At 36.8% G+C, this 16,723-nt stretch overlaps 2 protein-coding genes across 4 annotated transcripts; both read left to right on the forward strand.

Moving 5' to 3' along the window:
• The first annotated feature begins 1,477 nt into the window (after positions 1-1,477).
• On the forward strand, positions 1,478-13,998 carry LOC128013515 (protein MFI). 3 transcript variants are annotated; one of them, XM_052596583.1, is made up of 14 exons: positions 1,478-2,078; positions 3,027-3,166; positions 3,344-3,515; positions 4,687-4,732; positions 5,147-11,395; positions 11,744-11,798; positions 11,888-12,011; positions 12,108-12,200; positions 12,319-12,372; positions 12,554-12,763; positions 13,040-13,173; positions 13,320-13,487; positions 13,610-13,665; positions 13,785-13,998. In XM_052596583.1, the coding sequence occupies exons 6-14, from the start codon at positions 11,758-11,760 to the stop codon at positions 13,937-13,939; spliced, it is 1,035 nt and encodes a 344-aa protein (XP_052452543.1). In that variant the 5' UTR covers positions 1,478-2,078; positions 3,027-3,166; positions 3,344-3,515; positions 4,687-4,732; positions 5,147-11,395; positions 11,744-11,757; the 3' UTR covers positions 13,940-13,998. The 3 variants fall into 3 exon arrangements, with proteins under 3 accessions (XP_052452543.1, XP_052452542.1, XP_052452541.1); XM_052596582.1 differs by having other exon boundaries at positions 11,747-11,798; XM_052596581.1 differs by lacking the exons at positions 11,744-11,798; positions 11,888-12,011; positions 12,108-12,200; ... (4 more) ...; positions 13,610-13,665; positions 13,785-13,998 and having other exon boundaries at positions 1,699-2,078; positions 5,147-10,463.
• Positions 13,999-14,998: 1,000 nt separating this feature from the next.
• On the forward strand, positions 14,999-16,013 carry ndufb4 (NADH:ubiquinone oxidoreductase subunit B4). Its single transcript, XM_052596585.1, has 3 exons — positions 14,999-15,199; positions 15,635-15,775; positions 15,875-16,013. The coding sequence occupies exons 1-3, from the start codon at positions 15,023-15,025 to the stop codon at positions 15,935-15,937; spliced, it is 381 nt and encodes a 126-aa protein (XP_052452545.1). The 5' UTR covers positions 14,999-15,022; the 3' UTR covers positions 15,938-16,013.
• The last annotated feature ends 710 nt before the right edge of the window (positions 16,014-16,723 follow it).

Here is a 16,723-nt window from a genome sequence, read left to right on the forward strand (position 1 = left end):
ACTGTTTAGATTTTATTAGAGATTTAAATTACATTGCTATAATGGATCGAGATAAGCATCCCTCCATGACAAGATTTATAATTGCGGTGGCTGAATATTTAGCCTTTGTCTGGAAGCAAACATCACATCTTTATAGAACACATTCCCCCTGCATACACAATAGAGTGGTTCATCACAATTATTTTATTCAAGTCAATATTATGTATGTGCATCTGCATAGCACACCCTTAAGCAATGCAACCACTGATCTATATATATTCTCTATTATAGATCAGTGAATGCAACACTACAATCAGGCTTCTTGCCTTAAACCAGTGGAGCTAATGAGTCTAATTGATGACCTTTTAGTATTTCTACATAAAATAATTAGGAATCCTGCTCTGGGCTTATTAATCCTTGCAGGATAAGCAGAATGTCTAACCAGCTATCTCTCTTGATTACTGACAAGGAAAAAACAAAATCTTAATTAGGATTGATTTTCCCTTCCATTTTATTCACCACTTATTCAATATTTTGCTTCTCAGTAAACCTCAGTTGCACTTTGACAGTGTGATTAAAGGAAAAGAACAATCATTTTGTTGTTTTACTGCAATTTTCAGTATATTAATGCTAAGAGTATAGTTTAGGAGGATTTTTGTTATTTTTTTACCCTTCAAAATGTTTAATAAGAGGCTTGATCGGATCCCAGATGCAGACACATTTGTTTACATTACCTATTATTTGTGTGCTATGTCCGATTCATGGGCGAATGGTTCTTTTGAGTCGGATCTTTCACAGTACTCATTTAAACTGGTTCTCATTACCGGTTTGAGCAGTTCGCTAGTCATCCGATTCAATGATTATTATTTACATTAGTAATAATAAGTCAAGCAGATGACAGTTTCACAGACAAGTTTTAAGTCTAGTCCCAGACTAAAATGTAAGCTGTTTCAGATTGCACTGATTGATCTTAATACATACCAATGCCTTTGTTTAGTCTCAAGGTGGACACCAGTCAAGTTTAAGACCTGAGAAAGTTTTAGAGAATCTGATTAAAATGAATTAATTTAGAGAATCTGATTAAAATGGATAATGTCCAGTGGTGTAAATGTATACAAGTAGGCTAATATTTAAATGCGAAATTGCCATTTAAATTCTAACTGACTTGGATTAATCATATATGCAACAAACTGAATGGAGACGAGACCAATCAACCATTATTAATCAAAAAGTTATAAATAGCTATATGTGTTGCACACATCACATGGCTTTATTAGAATAATTCAGTGTCTATATCCTATTCCACGCCGAAATGCCATCAGTGACCACGTGCTGACGCTGTTCTGTTGTGAAGGAAAGGAATCACTGAATCATTTTAACCGGTTCTTTAAAACGAATTGTTCTAAAGAATCGATTCACAGAAATGGCATGCGCGGAAAAACACACGTACTATTGTTCAATTATCGCTTGTTTATAGCCTTCATGTCGTTGGTTATCTGACATCATAGATTACAAGCTTTATAAACAGGTATATGCATTTTATTATTATAATTTCCCTTTTTCAATTAAAATCAGTTTCGAAACGAAAGTCTCTCTCTTGAGTGGAAGTGCAAAATCCGAAATATAACAAAGTGACTTATGATACAGGAAAATAATCAGTTTCCAATTATGTCAAGGTGTCTTATCACTGTAGGTCCCATAAACTTGACATTTCAAAGTACGGAGTTTGCTGCTAAAACACATGCTCACTCCGCACTTCCGTGGCTCTGCCCACCATAACACGTCTCGGTGGGAAAGAAACATTTGACGGGTGGCGTCGGGTCTTACGGTTGTCGGTATGACGGGTCTGCATCACCGCGCGCGATTTTCTCCGATGGAATATACAGTCGTGCCGCCTGTGAGGGTACTTTAGGGTACAGCTGATCCCCGGAGGGCATAAAGGGAGGTAACCGAACTAGATGAGCCAGATACATTAAGCCTATAATGTCAACACATGATCTGAAGTTGCAGCAGTCAAGTTGTCAAAGCGGAGTGAAAGTCAGCGTGACGTGCGGTGTCTCAGATCAGGAGGGATCTTACACACAAACTGATAAATCACGGTAGGCTACAATACAAAGTTTCTAAGTTCTTGGAGTTTTTAGTACGTTTTCTTACTCATCTTCTCTAACACAAAAACTGCTTTTCATGCTTTTCACTGTCTTAAACTGACCCTTATCATCTTCCGCAGACAACATTATGGAAGTCTGTAGCTTTAAGCGAACAGGTTGTAAATTAGGTCTTACGTAATTTGAAGAGTTTGCGTAAATATTACTTTTTATATTACCGATGTAGTTTTACCACAGTTACACATTCTTTGTCAAAGAATTATAACAAGATGCCAATGGATTGGACATTGATTCAATCATTGAATTTTTGTCTGGAACCACCCCAGTTATATAATACATGTTGTTATCTTGCACACACAGAAATGCATAGCTACATAATCAAGGATTTAAGATTATATATCAAAAAAAAATTTAACCAACATATTTGCTTGACTACTTCTAAATGTAATCGTTTCAGATGATTGTAAACGCACCTCCACAATATCTAATGAGGTGTCACTGATATTAATCTTTTGCTGAATGTCATCCCAACATGTCTCACCATGTTTATGGTAAGACTTTAGCTCTTGTGCAATTTGTCACACCCACATTGTCTCAATTGTTTTAATAATAATAATTTTAACAAAGGGTAATTTAGCCAAAATTAATGTTCAGCATTATTAGGAGAAATACGAGAAAGCCTTTTCTGTCTATTTGGCAACTACTGTAATCATTTTCTTTGCACATGTAGAGGGGAGACAAAACAAGTGAAATTTCACTGTCACTTACATGTTTCGATATATTAAGAAAACATCTATGGGTGTTCCTGTCAAGAATTCTTCTTAAGGGAGTGAACTTTAATTTTAACTAAGTAGCTGCAGACATGTGGTGTCTGTTGAGAACAACACTGCCGCTCTCTGTAGACTGTATTGTAGCAGTATTGTAATGCTGAAGCTTGATTAGTTTTCAGAATGTAAGTGAACATGAGAAAATCCATCCTGGACCACTGGCTCAACGCATCCACAACCAGAAAGATTTAGAAACTGGAACTACTGCTTCTTCACCATCGTTGCAGTTAACAGGCCAGCAGAAGAGCAGCAGAGGTGAGTTTGTATGACTGGATTATAAGATGCATTTGTTTTCAGAAACAGACTTAACAGGACATAACAGCTTATCATAAATTCATTAAATTCTGACTAAAAGTTCACTTTTATGACATGCATTTAATGTCATTTAAAACATGCATATTTGCATATGTGTAACACTTCTCAACTGATCAGATTTGCAGATCAGGCAAATAATACTTCTCAGATCTAAGGAGGACCTCAGTAGGACATCTGAGGAGCAGAGGAAGTCTGCCAGATTCACTTCCACCATCTCTATCAGTCTTCCCAACAGAAGAAACAAAAAAGACACAGCGGAGGAAAAAACACTGAAAGCTATAACTAACCTGTGAGTTTTATTTTATTTTTTTACATTTCCACACTGTTGTTGGGGGGGGGGAGGTCGTCATGCTTTAAAAAGTTTAGTGTTCACTTTTGTTTTTAAACAAAGTTTTATAGCTGCAAATTGTATATATAATTTTAACCAGTCATTTACCAGTTATCGGTCAAAACATGAAAATAATTATCAGTATATGGCATTGACCAAAATTCCTTATGTAGTTTAAAATCCAGTTTTATAATAAAACTGGATCAGCTGCTGTAATAAACAACTTCAGTGAATGATAAAATTTGTAGCATTCACTCCAAAACTGTTAGTCTCCCAATTATTAAATGTTTTATGAAAATGCACACTGCACGTAATAATATCTTTTGTCTTGTAAATTATGCCATAGCACTTTGTGTTTTGTGTCATTTGCACAGTCCTAGCCAGGGCAGCAAACGCCCTTTCGACCCATGACAGGCAGTAATAGTCCTTATATAGCAATAAATCATGATTTAATGACAACGATAGTGTGAAAGTGTAAAGGCAAAGATTTGCTGTTTGGCTGTACCATTTCTAGGTGGGTTCATGCTTTCAAATAGTGCTTACACCTTTATAAAGTCTTTACACCTTGTTCTTAGAAACAGTAAATATACATTTATTGTGTAGTATTACAGTATCTTATTTAAAAATGTTTGACATCACTGCTCTCTCATTTTTCAAAGCAGATATTAAACAGGGTGTTTGTTTGTTTTTTAAGAGGTATGTGTATTTGACTGTATGCATTAATGTGTGAGACACTCTGTACTAATTTTAAAACAGTTTAACCATGGACCCCTCCCTTCATGTCAGGCCTATGAATTGTTAACTCCTAAAATGCTTAAACTGAGAGAAAGGATGGAATGTCGTTGATCTTGTTTTCCTGCGTTGCCTTGCTGAACATATAAAAGACGTTGAACTAGAAGAAGTATTTAGGGAGGAAGAGTAGCGTGTGAAACATTGAATTAGACAAAAGCTTTGTTTTCATCATAGTTTTCAATGTTTGTTTATCTGCCTGAGGGAACTTATCTTTTGTTGAGATTTTGAAAAATCTAATTTAACACGGAGGTATTTTTTCATCTACGTACTTTTATCATTTTTGCTCATCTAAAAAATCATATGCTAATTTAAAATTATTTTCTCAAATTGACTGTTACAGCACACATGAAGACGTGAAGAACACAGCTAATCAACACCACTCAGAGGTAAGCATTCAAGCTAAGATGCATATTATTTTTTTAGCAAGATAATGTCTGGTGTAAAGATACAATCTATGTCTTACAAATCAATATCTTAAATATAATGAATATCTCTATTGTACTGCCTTTTGAATACATTCTACTCCATGCATGCATTTTTGACATGCAGACAATTTTTTAGTGGAATGTAAAGCTCAGTTGTGAAGCTGAACTGTCGGTATAAACAGTTATGGAATGGGAGTGGTGATCTGTTCAAATAGTTCAAATACATATGAGAAGCATATATTGCAATTTTCCCAAGCAGCTCCTGAAATGCAATTTAGCAATCTAAAATGTACAAATGCTACTGTGCTTGAATTAGTGCCTGTGTTTTGTGCAAATTTTGTCAATAATCAAAAGATTTGTTGCTTGTTCTGACAGCTAAGGGACGTGCTTTCACAAACTGACCAATGTGGCGAATCAACTGGTGATTTATTTAAGAATGGGGATGGGCCAAAAGCAAGCTTTGATGAAGACTGTTTTTCCACTCTGCAACAACGTGGGACAAAGCGGGGACAAAATACAGGAATACAATATAATATAGGCCTTCATGAACAAACAGAAATTGTTCACAACTCACAAAGACATTCTACTCATCCTGTTTGTGAGGTTCAAATAGAATTCAACAAGGAATCTGGAGCCAATGACTGTAGAGAGAATGCTTCAACAAATCCACAAAACCACAGTAATCTGAGCTCCCTTGAAGTGGACAATGGTCTAAAAGCAAGCACTGATTCCCAGTTTTTTGCACACCATTCAGAAGTTGCAAACCAGGTCTTGTCATCAGACTATTTAACTGCTCCTCATTCTGAAAATATCCCTGAGCCAGAACCTGGTTTTATCAATCCTACATCAGCTATGTTGTCTTCAGCCCTGGTCTCAGTTCTTGTTCCACCTTGGAGTGGCCGCCTTCGAAGGCCCAAGCAAGGCGGCAATGACGTACAGCACGAACCCAAAGACTTTGGCCAGAATATGAACCCATCTACCTTATTTCGCCAGGATCGGCAGCAACAATCATTTCTTCCTTCCCAGAGGCGACCATCTGAACACATGTTGGCCAATGAAAATAACATGCAGTTGACTGCAGGGACCAGCTATAACTCTCCTGACTGGCAAAAAGAGAACAATTCCCCGAACATCACAACCACAATACAGCCAAAGAGACCCATTACCAAGTCCTCTTCTGTGGGCATGATGTACAATAATACAGATTTGCATCCTTTTCCCACACCTCTGGACACACGCCAGGTATCAGGTTTGTCCCATTCAGGGTACAGAATATCAAATACTGGAGATAAACACGAGTCTTTCAAATCATTGAGCTCTAAGCCAACAACAAGCAGTCTACTTCTTTCCTTGAGGAGGTCAAATTTGAGGAACTGTAGTGCTGAGCCCACACAATCAGAGACTCAGATGACTAGGTCTGTCAGGTCCCTTACATTGCCTAGCAGAGATGTTCTGAAAACTCCATCATTTGCCCATCCTGTTAACGCTGCTGCCCAAACCACCGAAAACCCAGACACTCCTGCAAGAACAGAGGAAATATCAGTCAGTCAGTTCCATTTCTCACCTAGAATTAGGAAAAGAGTGCCATTAAGGGCATCGCTGTTTCTAAAAAATCCAGAGACAGAGATTTCAAAGAGACTAGAAGCTTCTATTGCCAAAGCAGATGAGGAACATTTCCCACACTCCACAACCAAAACCAGCCAACTTGGTGTTCTCAGATCCCAACAACGTTCTTATTCAGTTCTTTTGAGGGAATATTCCAGTACAGAAGAAACAGATGCAGTGGAACAAAATACTGCCAACAACACCAACCTGCAAAACTCCTATGTGACCAAACAACAAGTAACTCCAGATACCACAATTTCTCCCAAAGAATCGACAAATTTTAATGTTCATCAATCTGGCTTTAATATCCAAAAATATAAATCGCAAAGCACACACAATATAACAGACATTAGTTCTTTGGGCACAAGCACTTTCACAGACAGGCTTAACTGCTCACCCAGGAAAGACTCTTCTGTAGATGGAACAAGTCCCACAAATATGTATCTGGACTCTAAGAAATATTCTCAGTCAAGTCAAAATCAAATGGATCTTTCGAGCCCTCTTTCTCCAAGCAGACCTCTCAGAAGTGTAGGAGTACAGAGCATTTATTCATACCTACGGGAGTACAGCCCGGCGGTGTCCACCCCTTCCCCTTCCACCCCTACTTCCCACATACAGAGAGGTGAAACATCACCTCTTAAGCAAGATAGAGGCGTAACACTGCCAGGTGACCGGAAAACACTTCCTTCAAAATTTTCATTTGACTTCAACCCATTTACGCCACAGGTAGAAGAGTTACAAAGAAGCTCTTTTGGCTCTCATATAGCACCAGCTCAATCTCTGCCTCCTGATTTTGGACGAAGATCAGCTCCTCGTCTCAGTACATCTCCATATTCTAGCCTCATCTCCTCACGACCTGCACTCAACAACACTTTACAAGACCTACCCTCTCTGCCTGTGCCCACAACTCGGGTATCTACATCTTATGATATTGTAACCACTCCTGCAGACTTCATAAAAAGTGTTCCAAGCTCTTCACTGTCCACATACACAAGCATTAAAAAACCAAAGGAACAGTTTGCTGCTTCTAACAGAGAACAGAGGACAGCAGTTCAAGCTTACACAAGCGCCCTAGATAATCACAAACCTGCCCAGCCATGCCTTTTACAATCTGCTCCAGATGCAAGTTTTGTCATGGAAAGCCAAAGAGCTAATATAAGTCCACACCCAAGGAAGCTCAGCACTGGCTCTAACAACTTCTTTAATCAGGAGCATGATGGCCTGATGGAACTTCAGCTTGATATGGGTAATGCATACCCCAAGCACAGGCAGGGTGAGAAAAGTAAGTATTTATCACCTGATAAGCTCACAGTAGAAAGTGAAACTCCACTGACAGTTGAGAAAGAGATTCCTGCTGTGCATATGCCTGAGAGATTGCAGGAAATGCAAAGTTCCAATTCAAAAAAAGGCCTCTTTAGTTCACGAGTCAAGAAAGACAAAGAAGCTGTCTTCTCTTCAGCTTCTTTACCAGACAAAGAGGATGTTAATCCCCAGTATTTAAAAACCAAAAGACATTTGCCAGTGTTTAGAACGAACAGCAGGATTGACCAGATGTTAAATCGCTTGAAACTGACATTTGGTGTCAAACGTTCAGACAGCTCACTTGACACACTACCAAAAAAGAACAAGAGTCCCACTCAGCAGCCCTCAGATACTGAGAATTTTGAAAGACCCAAGACAGAGGAGAAAACCTGTTCTGAGAGCCACCCAGCACCCTCTAACTCCTCTTTAACAACTGATAAAACATCTTTAGGTTCTTTGTCACTACTAACATTAAAGAAATTTGAGAATACATTAAATATGAGTGATCAAAATGAGTCTAAGGCTGAAATAAATGATTCTGGGTCCACACAGGAGGCCCCCAGCTCATCCTTGACCATCGGTAAAGCATCTTTTGCCTCTTTTGGATCTTTGTCGCAACTTACATTAGAGAAATCTGAGAATACTTTAAATATGGATTGGCAAAATAGATCTACAACTGAACAAAAGGGTTCTGGGTGCACATGGGAGGTCCCCAGCTCATCTTTGTCCACCAATAGAGCACCTTTTGCAGATTTGTCGCCACTTACATTAGAGAAATCTAAGAATACTTTAAATATGGACTGGCAAAACAGATCTACAAATGAACAAAAGGGTTCTGAGTGCACATGGGAGACCTCCAACTCATCTTTGACAATCGATAAAGCCTCTTTTGAGTCCTTGTCACCTTTGACATTAAATAAATCATCTGAGAATAAATTAAATGTTGATCAGCAAAGGAGGCATAGCGATGAAAATGGAAACCGGTCTTGTGGTAGGAGCTTTAGTCCACACAGGCAAAAGACCCAAAATATGAATCGTTCTGCCACCTTGCCACATTACGGAAAATCCTCAGTCGGTCCCCCATCACCCTTTTATTTGTTTGATTTTGATTCAGAAGACATTCAAAATGACAATGTGTTTTATAGTCCATTGAGAAAAAAAACAAACTCACTTTGTGAGTCAGATGACTTCTCTCCTCAGAGCGCCACCAAGAGTCCTCTGCAGCAAAATCTGGTGAGGTCTCGCTTGTCCTCATCATGTGCTGATTTAAAGTATGGTCTACACAGTGGACGATCTTTCTCAGTTAGCAGTGTGGTTTCAAGCCGACCATCAGGTCCTGGACGAATCTCGACAAGCAGCATCAGTGACCTCTCAAGTTTGGATGAATTTCTGCCGAAAGAGAATTATACAGTAGTTGACTATCCAATGAGTAGTAGCCTTTCCCCAATCTATGATGCAAATTCAAACACTGGTAAACAGTCTCAATCTGGATATACAAATAATCATGATGATGCAGACCCAACCCCACCTCCATCACCAACTATGTCCTCTTCACCTCGTCGTATGTCCCATGCTCCTTCTGTGTCTTCCCCCATATGGACATCTCCAGAAAATCTGTCTCCTCCTCGTGGAATCCTGTCATCAAGGCGCCACACAACCAGCATGACTGTTTTTGAGGAGTCTGATTCTGACACCACAACTGATGATGAATACTATCTTGATAATAGTGATGCAGCAGAAACAGAACTTTAGAGGAGAGAATTGTATATTGTTCAATTCCGTCACGTTACAACATATGCTAAACATTAAAAAATGTTGCAGGGTTTTTCTATGCATAGTGTCATCTATGACAAAGCTGCAGCAACATTAGGCCTCTGTCAATTCTAAATTGTAAAACAACTACAAATACAGATTATATATAGAAAGAATTATATCAGAATTTTAAGACCATGTTGATTTCATATTTCTTGTTGTATATTAAATATAAGGGGTTGTTGAATACTTTAGTGCTTGAGGATAACAATGTTTGATTTCAAGATGAATGTATTTACAATACAGTTCAATGCACTGTTTCATTAGCTTTTTTACATATATATTTTCTGGATCTTGAGGCTTTGAAATGGTGAATTCTCATGTTATTCGTCTGTCTCCTGTAGATTATTGGCTGTTTCATTCACTGTAGCATTTGAAAGAATAGCGTGTCAGTCACAATACATTATTTTCCTGACAGACATTCTATAGTCAGAAGCTGCCAACCAAGAAACTGAACGCCAACTATGTTTAACAGATGTAAACACTGATGATTCCACATTCATTATGGCTAAGTCTGTAAAGAAGATGATGTAACCGATATCTGCTGTCCGTTTGATAGAATTGTTAAAAGTATGAAAGTGTTATTGAAAACAGTGGCTGATCCTCATCCACGACTTGTTAATTTGAGGTTCAAACACAGGACCTCTCACAATCTACTGTATGCAAAAGACATACCACAGATGAACTAAGCATTCTTAAATAAGACCACACAGTTGATTCTATATGCTGTATAATCTGATTTGCTGTTTTGTGTGCGGCTTTCAGTGTAATTTTAATTGATCTTTTTTTGTAATTTATTATGCAGGGCAGGGGTTTGGGGCATTAGCCTTAAGGACTCTCCATAAGACATGTCAATTGCAACACTGACCTACAGAATTACCAAATGCTGTGTATCATAGGTCTATGTAAGGTCATTTTTGTAAAGCCATTTCTTGAATGTCTTTATTAAAACCTTCAGTTATATTTATGAACATTTTATAAATTAGGTTGTATTTTTCCTAACACAGAAGTAGAAGAATATTGATCACTTATAAAAATGTAATAAAGTATTGACTAAATAACTAACTTTGATGGTCAACTGCTATGTTAAAATTTGATTAGCAAGTACACTCTAGTCTTAGTAAACTTGTACTCTAATAACACAGAAACTCTTAATTGCAGCTCATTAAAACAGGTCATGTCACACCTGCCATAGTTATACAATAAACAGTTAGTTAGATGAGTGATGCAACTAATTTGATCGATGTTTCAGTAATGGTTGACAGGTTTGCTGAACAATCACTAGGACCGTTTTGTTAGAAAAAAATAATGATAATGTCTGTCGTCAAAGGTCAGTATTTTGAGTAGCCGATTTTTTCACTAATTTTTTATTAATTAGTGAACGATTCAATGTCGCAATGCTTAACTTTTCGCAACCTACTGTCGTAAAGATGTAATCTGAAAAGGTCACTAAACGTATATTTTAGTTAAATGATTAATCTTCTAGTCCACACGTAGTTTCCCCATTTAAAATGTATTTTTGATAAAATCTCGTATTTCTAGCTTTCTAGCATTGAGGTAAAAATAGGTTTGTTTTCACGTTGCTTTGGTAACGGTTGTAGGCGTGCAGTCACCAATAAAAGTCTTATACTGTGTCTAGGCTTTATTTTTTTAACTCCTTCAATGTTAAGTTTAGTCTTTGGTTGCAGTTTGTCGATGTAATGTGAAACTCCAGTTCACGATTTTGTTTACTTTTCGATAATCACCGGATGGGTTTGATTTCTGTATTATCATAAGGATAAAACGCTTTATTTTCAGTACATTGCTTATTTTAAACACCTTGTACCTATTAAACATTCTTATTCTGGTATTTTAAGCATATTGGCTATTCTGTTACTTGAGAATGAAGAGGACTCAAGAGATCAAGTAAGTAACATTTTGTAGACTGAGTGATATATATATATATATATATATATATATATATATATATATATATAATCTTAATTTTAATTTTGAAATGAGTAACGTTATATGGATGGATTTAAATGTAGCCTAAAAAAAAACAATCATAATCCTGGCTGAATAAACCATTTCCCTCCTTGACATGGCACACGCTTAATCAGGGTGCAGAGCTTTAGCCTTAGTTAAACAGTATAATTTATAGGTTATGTTTTCTCTATTCTTTTTTTTCCAGCCCTTTTTGGCTAATTTAAATGTAAATCCATGTTAATGTATCACAGTATAATTTTCTCTCTCTCTCATTTTATCCTTAAGCAGCATGTGCTAGCATGAACAAGAAAATGACTGAACACACATACTCTTTTGACAGGTATGAAATACAGCAAAACATTTCTAAATGAGTGAAGCAAGCTATATAAAAAAAAAAAAAAACTAATCAAATCATTTTTTCTCCTTTAGGCATCACTCAACATCTCCAGATGGGGAAACTACATCAGACACTAATGTCATACTTGTCCCACAGCTGGAATCAGTTTTCAGCAGAGCAGCCAGGATCATCCAGCGAGCGTGGAGGACACATGTTGTTAGTGATCACACTCAACTTTCATGTTACATTTTCTCCAACATATGACTGAATGCATAAATAAAAAGTAGTGCATGCTATGTCTGTCACGTGTAGGATACTGCTGTTTTCAAGCACCTCAAGAAACTAGTGAGCTTTCATAATCAAGGAGATCCACGTCTCCTTCTTAGATTTATTAACCCTGCAGAGGTAGGTTTTTTTATTTATTTTTTATTTTTATTTTTTTACAATGCATGTTTGAATATTTAGATGTTTCTCTTCTTTAAAAAAATAAAAATAAATCATATGCCTGAATGCTTTGTTGTAGGCTAATATTCTGGATGCTGCTTCAGGGGCACTTATCCGATTCAGACTGGGTGGGGTGAGTGTTGATGTTATTCATCTTTCCATGATTAGATGGTTATTTGTCCTCAAGAACATGCTGTAATGTGTTATTGTGTTCTGCTCTAGAAGGTTATGTTATTGAAAATCTAATTATAATGAAACAGACACATTGCCACAAATTGCAAATTACTTACTAACTAATGTTTATCAAATTCCAGCCAACCTATCCTCCAAACATCTACTTTAAAATATACACTCGTGCACCCATAGTGGACATGTGTGCCTCCAGTCCTAAAGATTACACACAGCTAAAGAAACCTGCTCCAAGCCAGATTCATAATGGCCGATTGATGAGCAATGACAGGGAGGATCACTCTGGGTGGTACCAGCGGGTAGAGAACAATGGCTGGCGGATTTTGTCTTGCAAGGTGACATATCCAGTCATAATACTTTCATTTTCATTTCACCTTTTGTATATCAGTGCTTTTCAGTAAAAAAAACATATCCAACCAAACATTCAGCAGCCATCACTGCCTCCATAAATACATTTAAAAAAATACTACATTGCTTTTTTTACTGTATTTTTTATCAAATAAATGCAGCTAATTTCTACTGTTTCATGTACAATTTAAATTGTAACAGTACGAAAAATACACAATTGTTGCCTAAGCATTATATGTCTATCACTGCCTTTTTGATTAAAGATTTCTGTGTTCGAAGACCCAATAACTCAAGAAACCAATGTTAAGAAGATACAATTCCATCACTGCAAAATCCGTCGGCGACAAGATGTTGCAAGAAAAAAGAAGATTCGGAAAATTGAATGGATGAGAAAAATGTTACGTATTTTAAAAATGTCTTTAAAGTAGCTGTTTGATTGTTTGTTTTAGGGTGATAAGATGTGTTCTGCTGAGCTAATCATAGAGATAACTGGAAATATCTTATGAATTATGACATAATGGTAAACACAGATCTTGTGCACAGGCATGCTGAGGGTCTCCTGCATGCTCATACAGAACACGACGAAACAGCTCTGCTGGTGCAAGAATCCACAGAGTTGATGGATTCCTTTGAACAGATTGGAGCAGATTCAGTTTCTGAGCAGGAAGTAGATGAGCTGCTCGAATGGACCAAAGCTCTCAATTTTGATGAGTAATTAAGCTAATATCACATTAGATGTGACAGACTGTACTTGCCATCATCATGGTAGTCATAAAATATTCCAATTAGTATTTTTTCCCTTATACCTTTTAGAATATTTGCTTGTCTCTCAGGTATATCAATGAATGGAGGAATTTGGGTTCCAGCAAATGCTGCATATTTATCAAAGGTAAGACTTTGGGGTTTTCCCTAATTCATCTTTATTTAGCAAATAAACACTTTTGTTGCGTTGTAGCGCCCTCTACTGGTCAAAATGCGTAATCCACACTTCTACTTTTCTCGCTATAGATAGGCTGTCGGAGAGTGACAAGGAGGACTTTGCTCGTGTCTCTATGCCTGATATTTGTGAGATACCTCAAGTCAGTCAGGATCCAGTGGTTCAGTCCAGTGGTGAGCCAACATCTGGATCACATCTGAGGCTGGAATGTATCATGCAGCTCTGATAATATATTGCACAATCTGATTTGCTTTATTCATTTGAATAAATATACCAGGTCATGTTTTTCGACTGGTTTTGTCAAAGACATTTAAATTTTTTTTTTTTTTTTTTTTACAGAGGTATGCAGGGTTGTTATTAACTAAAACTAAATAAAAACACATTTTCCATTACTTGAAAAAAAATAAACATTAACTGAAATGCAGAAACATATTATTTTATACATTATTTACATATAATTTATATTTCAACAAGTTGACAAGCTCTTTTCACTTGAATTTGAAATACTACAATAACTAAAAGTTAATACTATTAAAAACTGTATCCTGTAGCTATATATATACACAGTACAGACCAAAAGTTTGGACACACCTTCTCATTCAAAGAGTTTTCTTTATTTTCATGACTATGAAAATTGTTGAGTCACACTGAAGGCATCAAGGGCTATTTGACCAAGAAGGAGAGTGATGGGGTGCTGCGCCAGATGACCTGGCCTCCACAGTCACCGGACCTGAACCCAATCGAGATGGTTTAGGGGTGAGCTGGACCGCAGAAAGAAGGCAAAAGGGCCAACAAGTGCTAAGCATCTCTCGGGGAACTCCTTCAAGACTGTTGGAAGACCATTTCAGGTGACTACCTCTTGAAGCTCATCAAGAGAATGCCAAGAGTGTGCAAAGCAGTAATCAAAGCAAGAGGTGGCTACTTTGAAGAACCTAGCATATGACATATTTTCAGTTGTTTCACACTTTTTTGTTATGTATATAATTTCATATATAATTCCACACTTGTTAATTTCGATGCCTTCAGTGTGAATCTACAATTTTCATAGTCAGTTTTCATAGAAAACTTTTTGAATGAGAAGGTGTGTCCAAACATTTGGTCTGTACTGTATATATATATATATATATATATATATATATATATATATATAGACAGTAAAATAATTAAATAAACCAGTCGTAAACCTCTTTGGCGAGACATTCTGAATTACCGCGAGACTTGCGAATGTGACGAGGTCGCACGCAGCCAATGAGATTTCTATTTTTTGTCGAGGCGTGTTTTTTTTTTTTTTTTTTTTTGCTGTTCTGTCATGGCGACCTACAAAGAGGCTTCTTTGGCCACTCGGCCAAAAACATTAGATCCAGCAGAGTATTTCAATCTTTCCCCTGAATACCGGCGGGCTGAGGAGAAAAGAGCGGCTCTGCGGGCTCAACTGAAGCGGCAGTATCTGCAGCAGCTGAACAATCCTCATCGGAAAGAGCTGATTGTAAGACGAGCCAAATAACACATTCTGCAAACATTACCTTGGGGTAAAACAGTTACAATGAAGCTATAGATAGTTATATACATATAGTACTAGTTTATTATTTTATGATGTTTTAATAATGAATTATTAAGTCTACATTCATGTTTCAGAAACCTAGGTTGTTTGTTTAATATTGAATCCGGAGTGAGTGACCTTCACTGATCGCTGGCTAGCACTGACTGCCTGTCAGCTTTGTTTTGATTATGTCTCTATAATCTTTATGTGAAAAGATGTAATAACACTCTATACTCTTATTCAGAATGCAGCATGTGTGTGTTGTTTGCCACATTATTGTTCACTGTCCTGACAAATGCATTATTGAAACTTCCTGAAGGTAACCGAACACATTTAAACAGTTTGATGTAATCCTCAAGCTCCATGTGTTTTTATTCGTAGGAGGATCCTGCTCTTACACGCTGGACATATGCACGCACCAATAACAACTACTTCAGGCCGACTGCTAAAACTTCATTAATTGGTGGCTTGTTTGGAGTTCTTCCTCTTTTCGTCTTGTATGTGGTGTTTAAATCAGACCGGGTGAGTTGAAGATGTATGAATTCACTTCTTCTTCAGTATTTATGATGTCAATGTTGCAGTGGTTATATAATTTTAACCTTGTTTTCCCCATTTTTCCAGGACAAAAGGGAGGCCAAGATTAAGGCAGGGACCTATGAGCGCCCCTATAAACTCTCAACATAAAATTTTTGATTCCACTGTTTATGACAACACCGAGTACTTGTAATTATATTCTAAATAAAATACTTTATTGTTGAAACTTCCTTTATCACGGTTATTGAAGAAAAATAAGTCTCAGAGTACTTTGGTAATTTCATAACCGGGTTTCTGCAGGTCGAAAATTAAGGATTTAAAAAGGTCAGAGCAGTGTTATGGATAAATGTGCCATGATGTATAAATCAAGATATTAAATGTTGCCTGCATTGCTACAAATTGAATATATTTCTCAGTATTGTCTAGATGTATATAATATCTGACATCCTTAAATCCAGATCCATGAGATACAACTTAAGATGCAAAATGTATATAAGAAGTCTTGTTTTCTGAAATAATTATTAAAATTATGTGATCTTGTGTGGTATATAAACCATAACATTTTCTTAAACCATTGGCAGATATTTATTCTTGTTTTAATCATTAACATTTTGATCAGTTACAGAATACAAGACTTATCTTGTCATTTTTAAGAATCTTTAGACATTTGCACCGAAAAACAAGACACAAACATACTAAGAACACATGTACAGTCGAAGTTATTTCCATGTATTAATGGTTGGGTTCAGAGCTAGTAGGTTTGCTTTTTTTGTGAATTAAAAAGTAATGGAGACCTATTGGATGTTGTATTTTGAAACTTTAAAGTGTTGCTCATACAACTCATTGTGTTCTCCCTAGACATTTACCTATTGATGTACTGTGTTCGTTATATATTCTTTACTTTGTGTTAAATGTATTTTTAATAAAACCTGCAGA

Source organism: Carassius gibelio, chromosome B24, assembly GCF_023724105.1.
Source record: "Carassius gibelio isolate Cgi1373 ecotype wild population from Czech Republic chromosome B24, carGib1.2-hapl.c, whole genome shotgun sequence".
Classification (NCBI taxonomy): Eukaryota; Metazoa; Chordata; class Actinopteri; order Cypriniformes; family Cyprinidae; genus Carassius; species Carassius gibelio.

Bases quoted from the DNA above. Each gene is read 5' to 3' on its own strand.
- LOC128013515 (XM_052596581.1), top strand. From the start codon at position 1,963: ATGTCAACACATGATCTGAAGTTGCAGCAGTCAAGTTGTCAAAGCGGA. The intron at 3,167-3,343 runs GTGAGTTTGTAT...TCAACTGATCAG, and splicing joins CCAGCAGAAGAGCAGCAGAG to ATTTGCAGATCAGGCAAATA. The intron at 3,516-4,686 runs GTGAGTTTTATT...TGACTGTTACAG, and splicing joins CTGAAAGCTATAACTAACCT to CACACATGAAGACGTGAAGA.
- ndufb4 (XM_052596585.1), top strand. From the start codon at position 15,023: ATGGCGACCTACAAAGAGGCTTCTTTGGCCACTCGGCCAAAAACATTA. The intron at 15,200-15,634 runs GTAAGACGAGCC...TTTTATTCGTAG, and splicing joins CTCATCGGAAAGAGCTGATT to GAGGATCCTGCTCTTACACG. The intron at 15,776-15,874 runs GTGAGTTGAAGA...CCATTTTTCCAG, and splicing joins TGGTGTTTAAATCAGACCGG to GACAAAAGGGAGGCCAAGAT.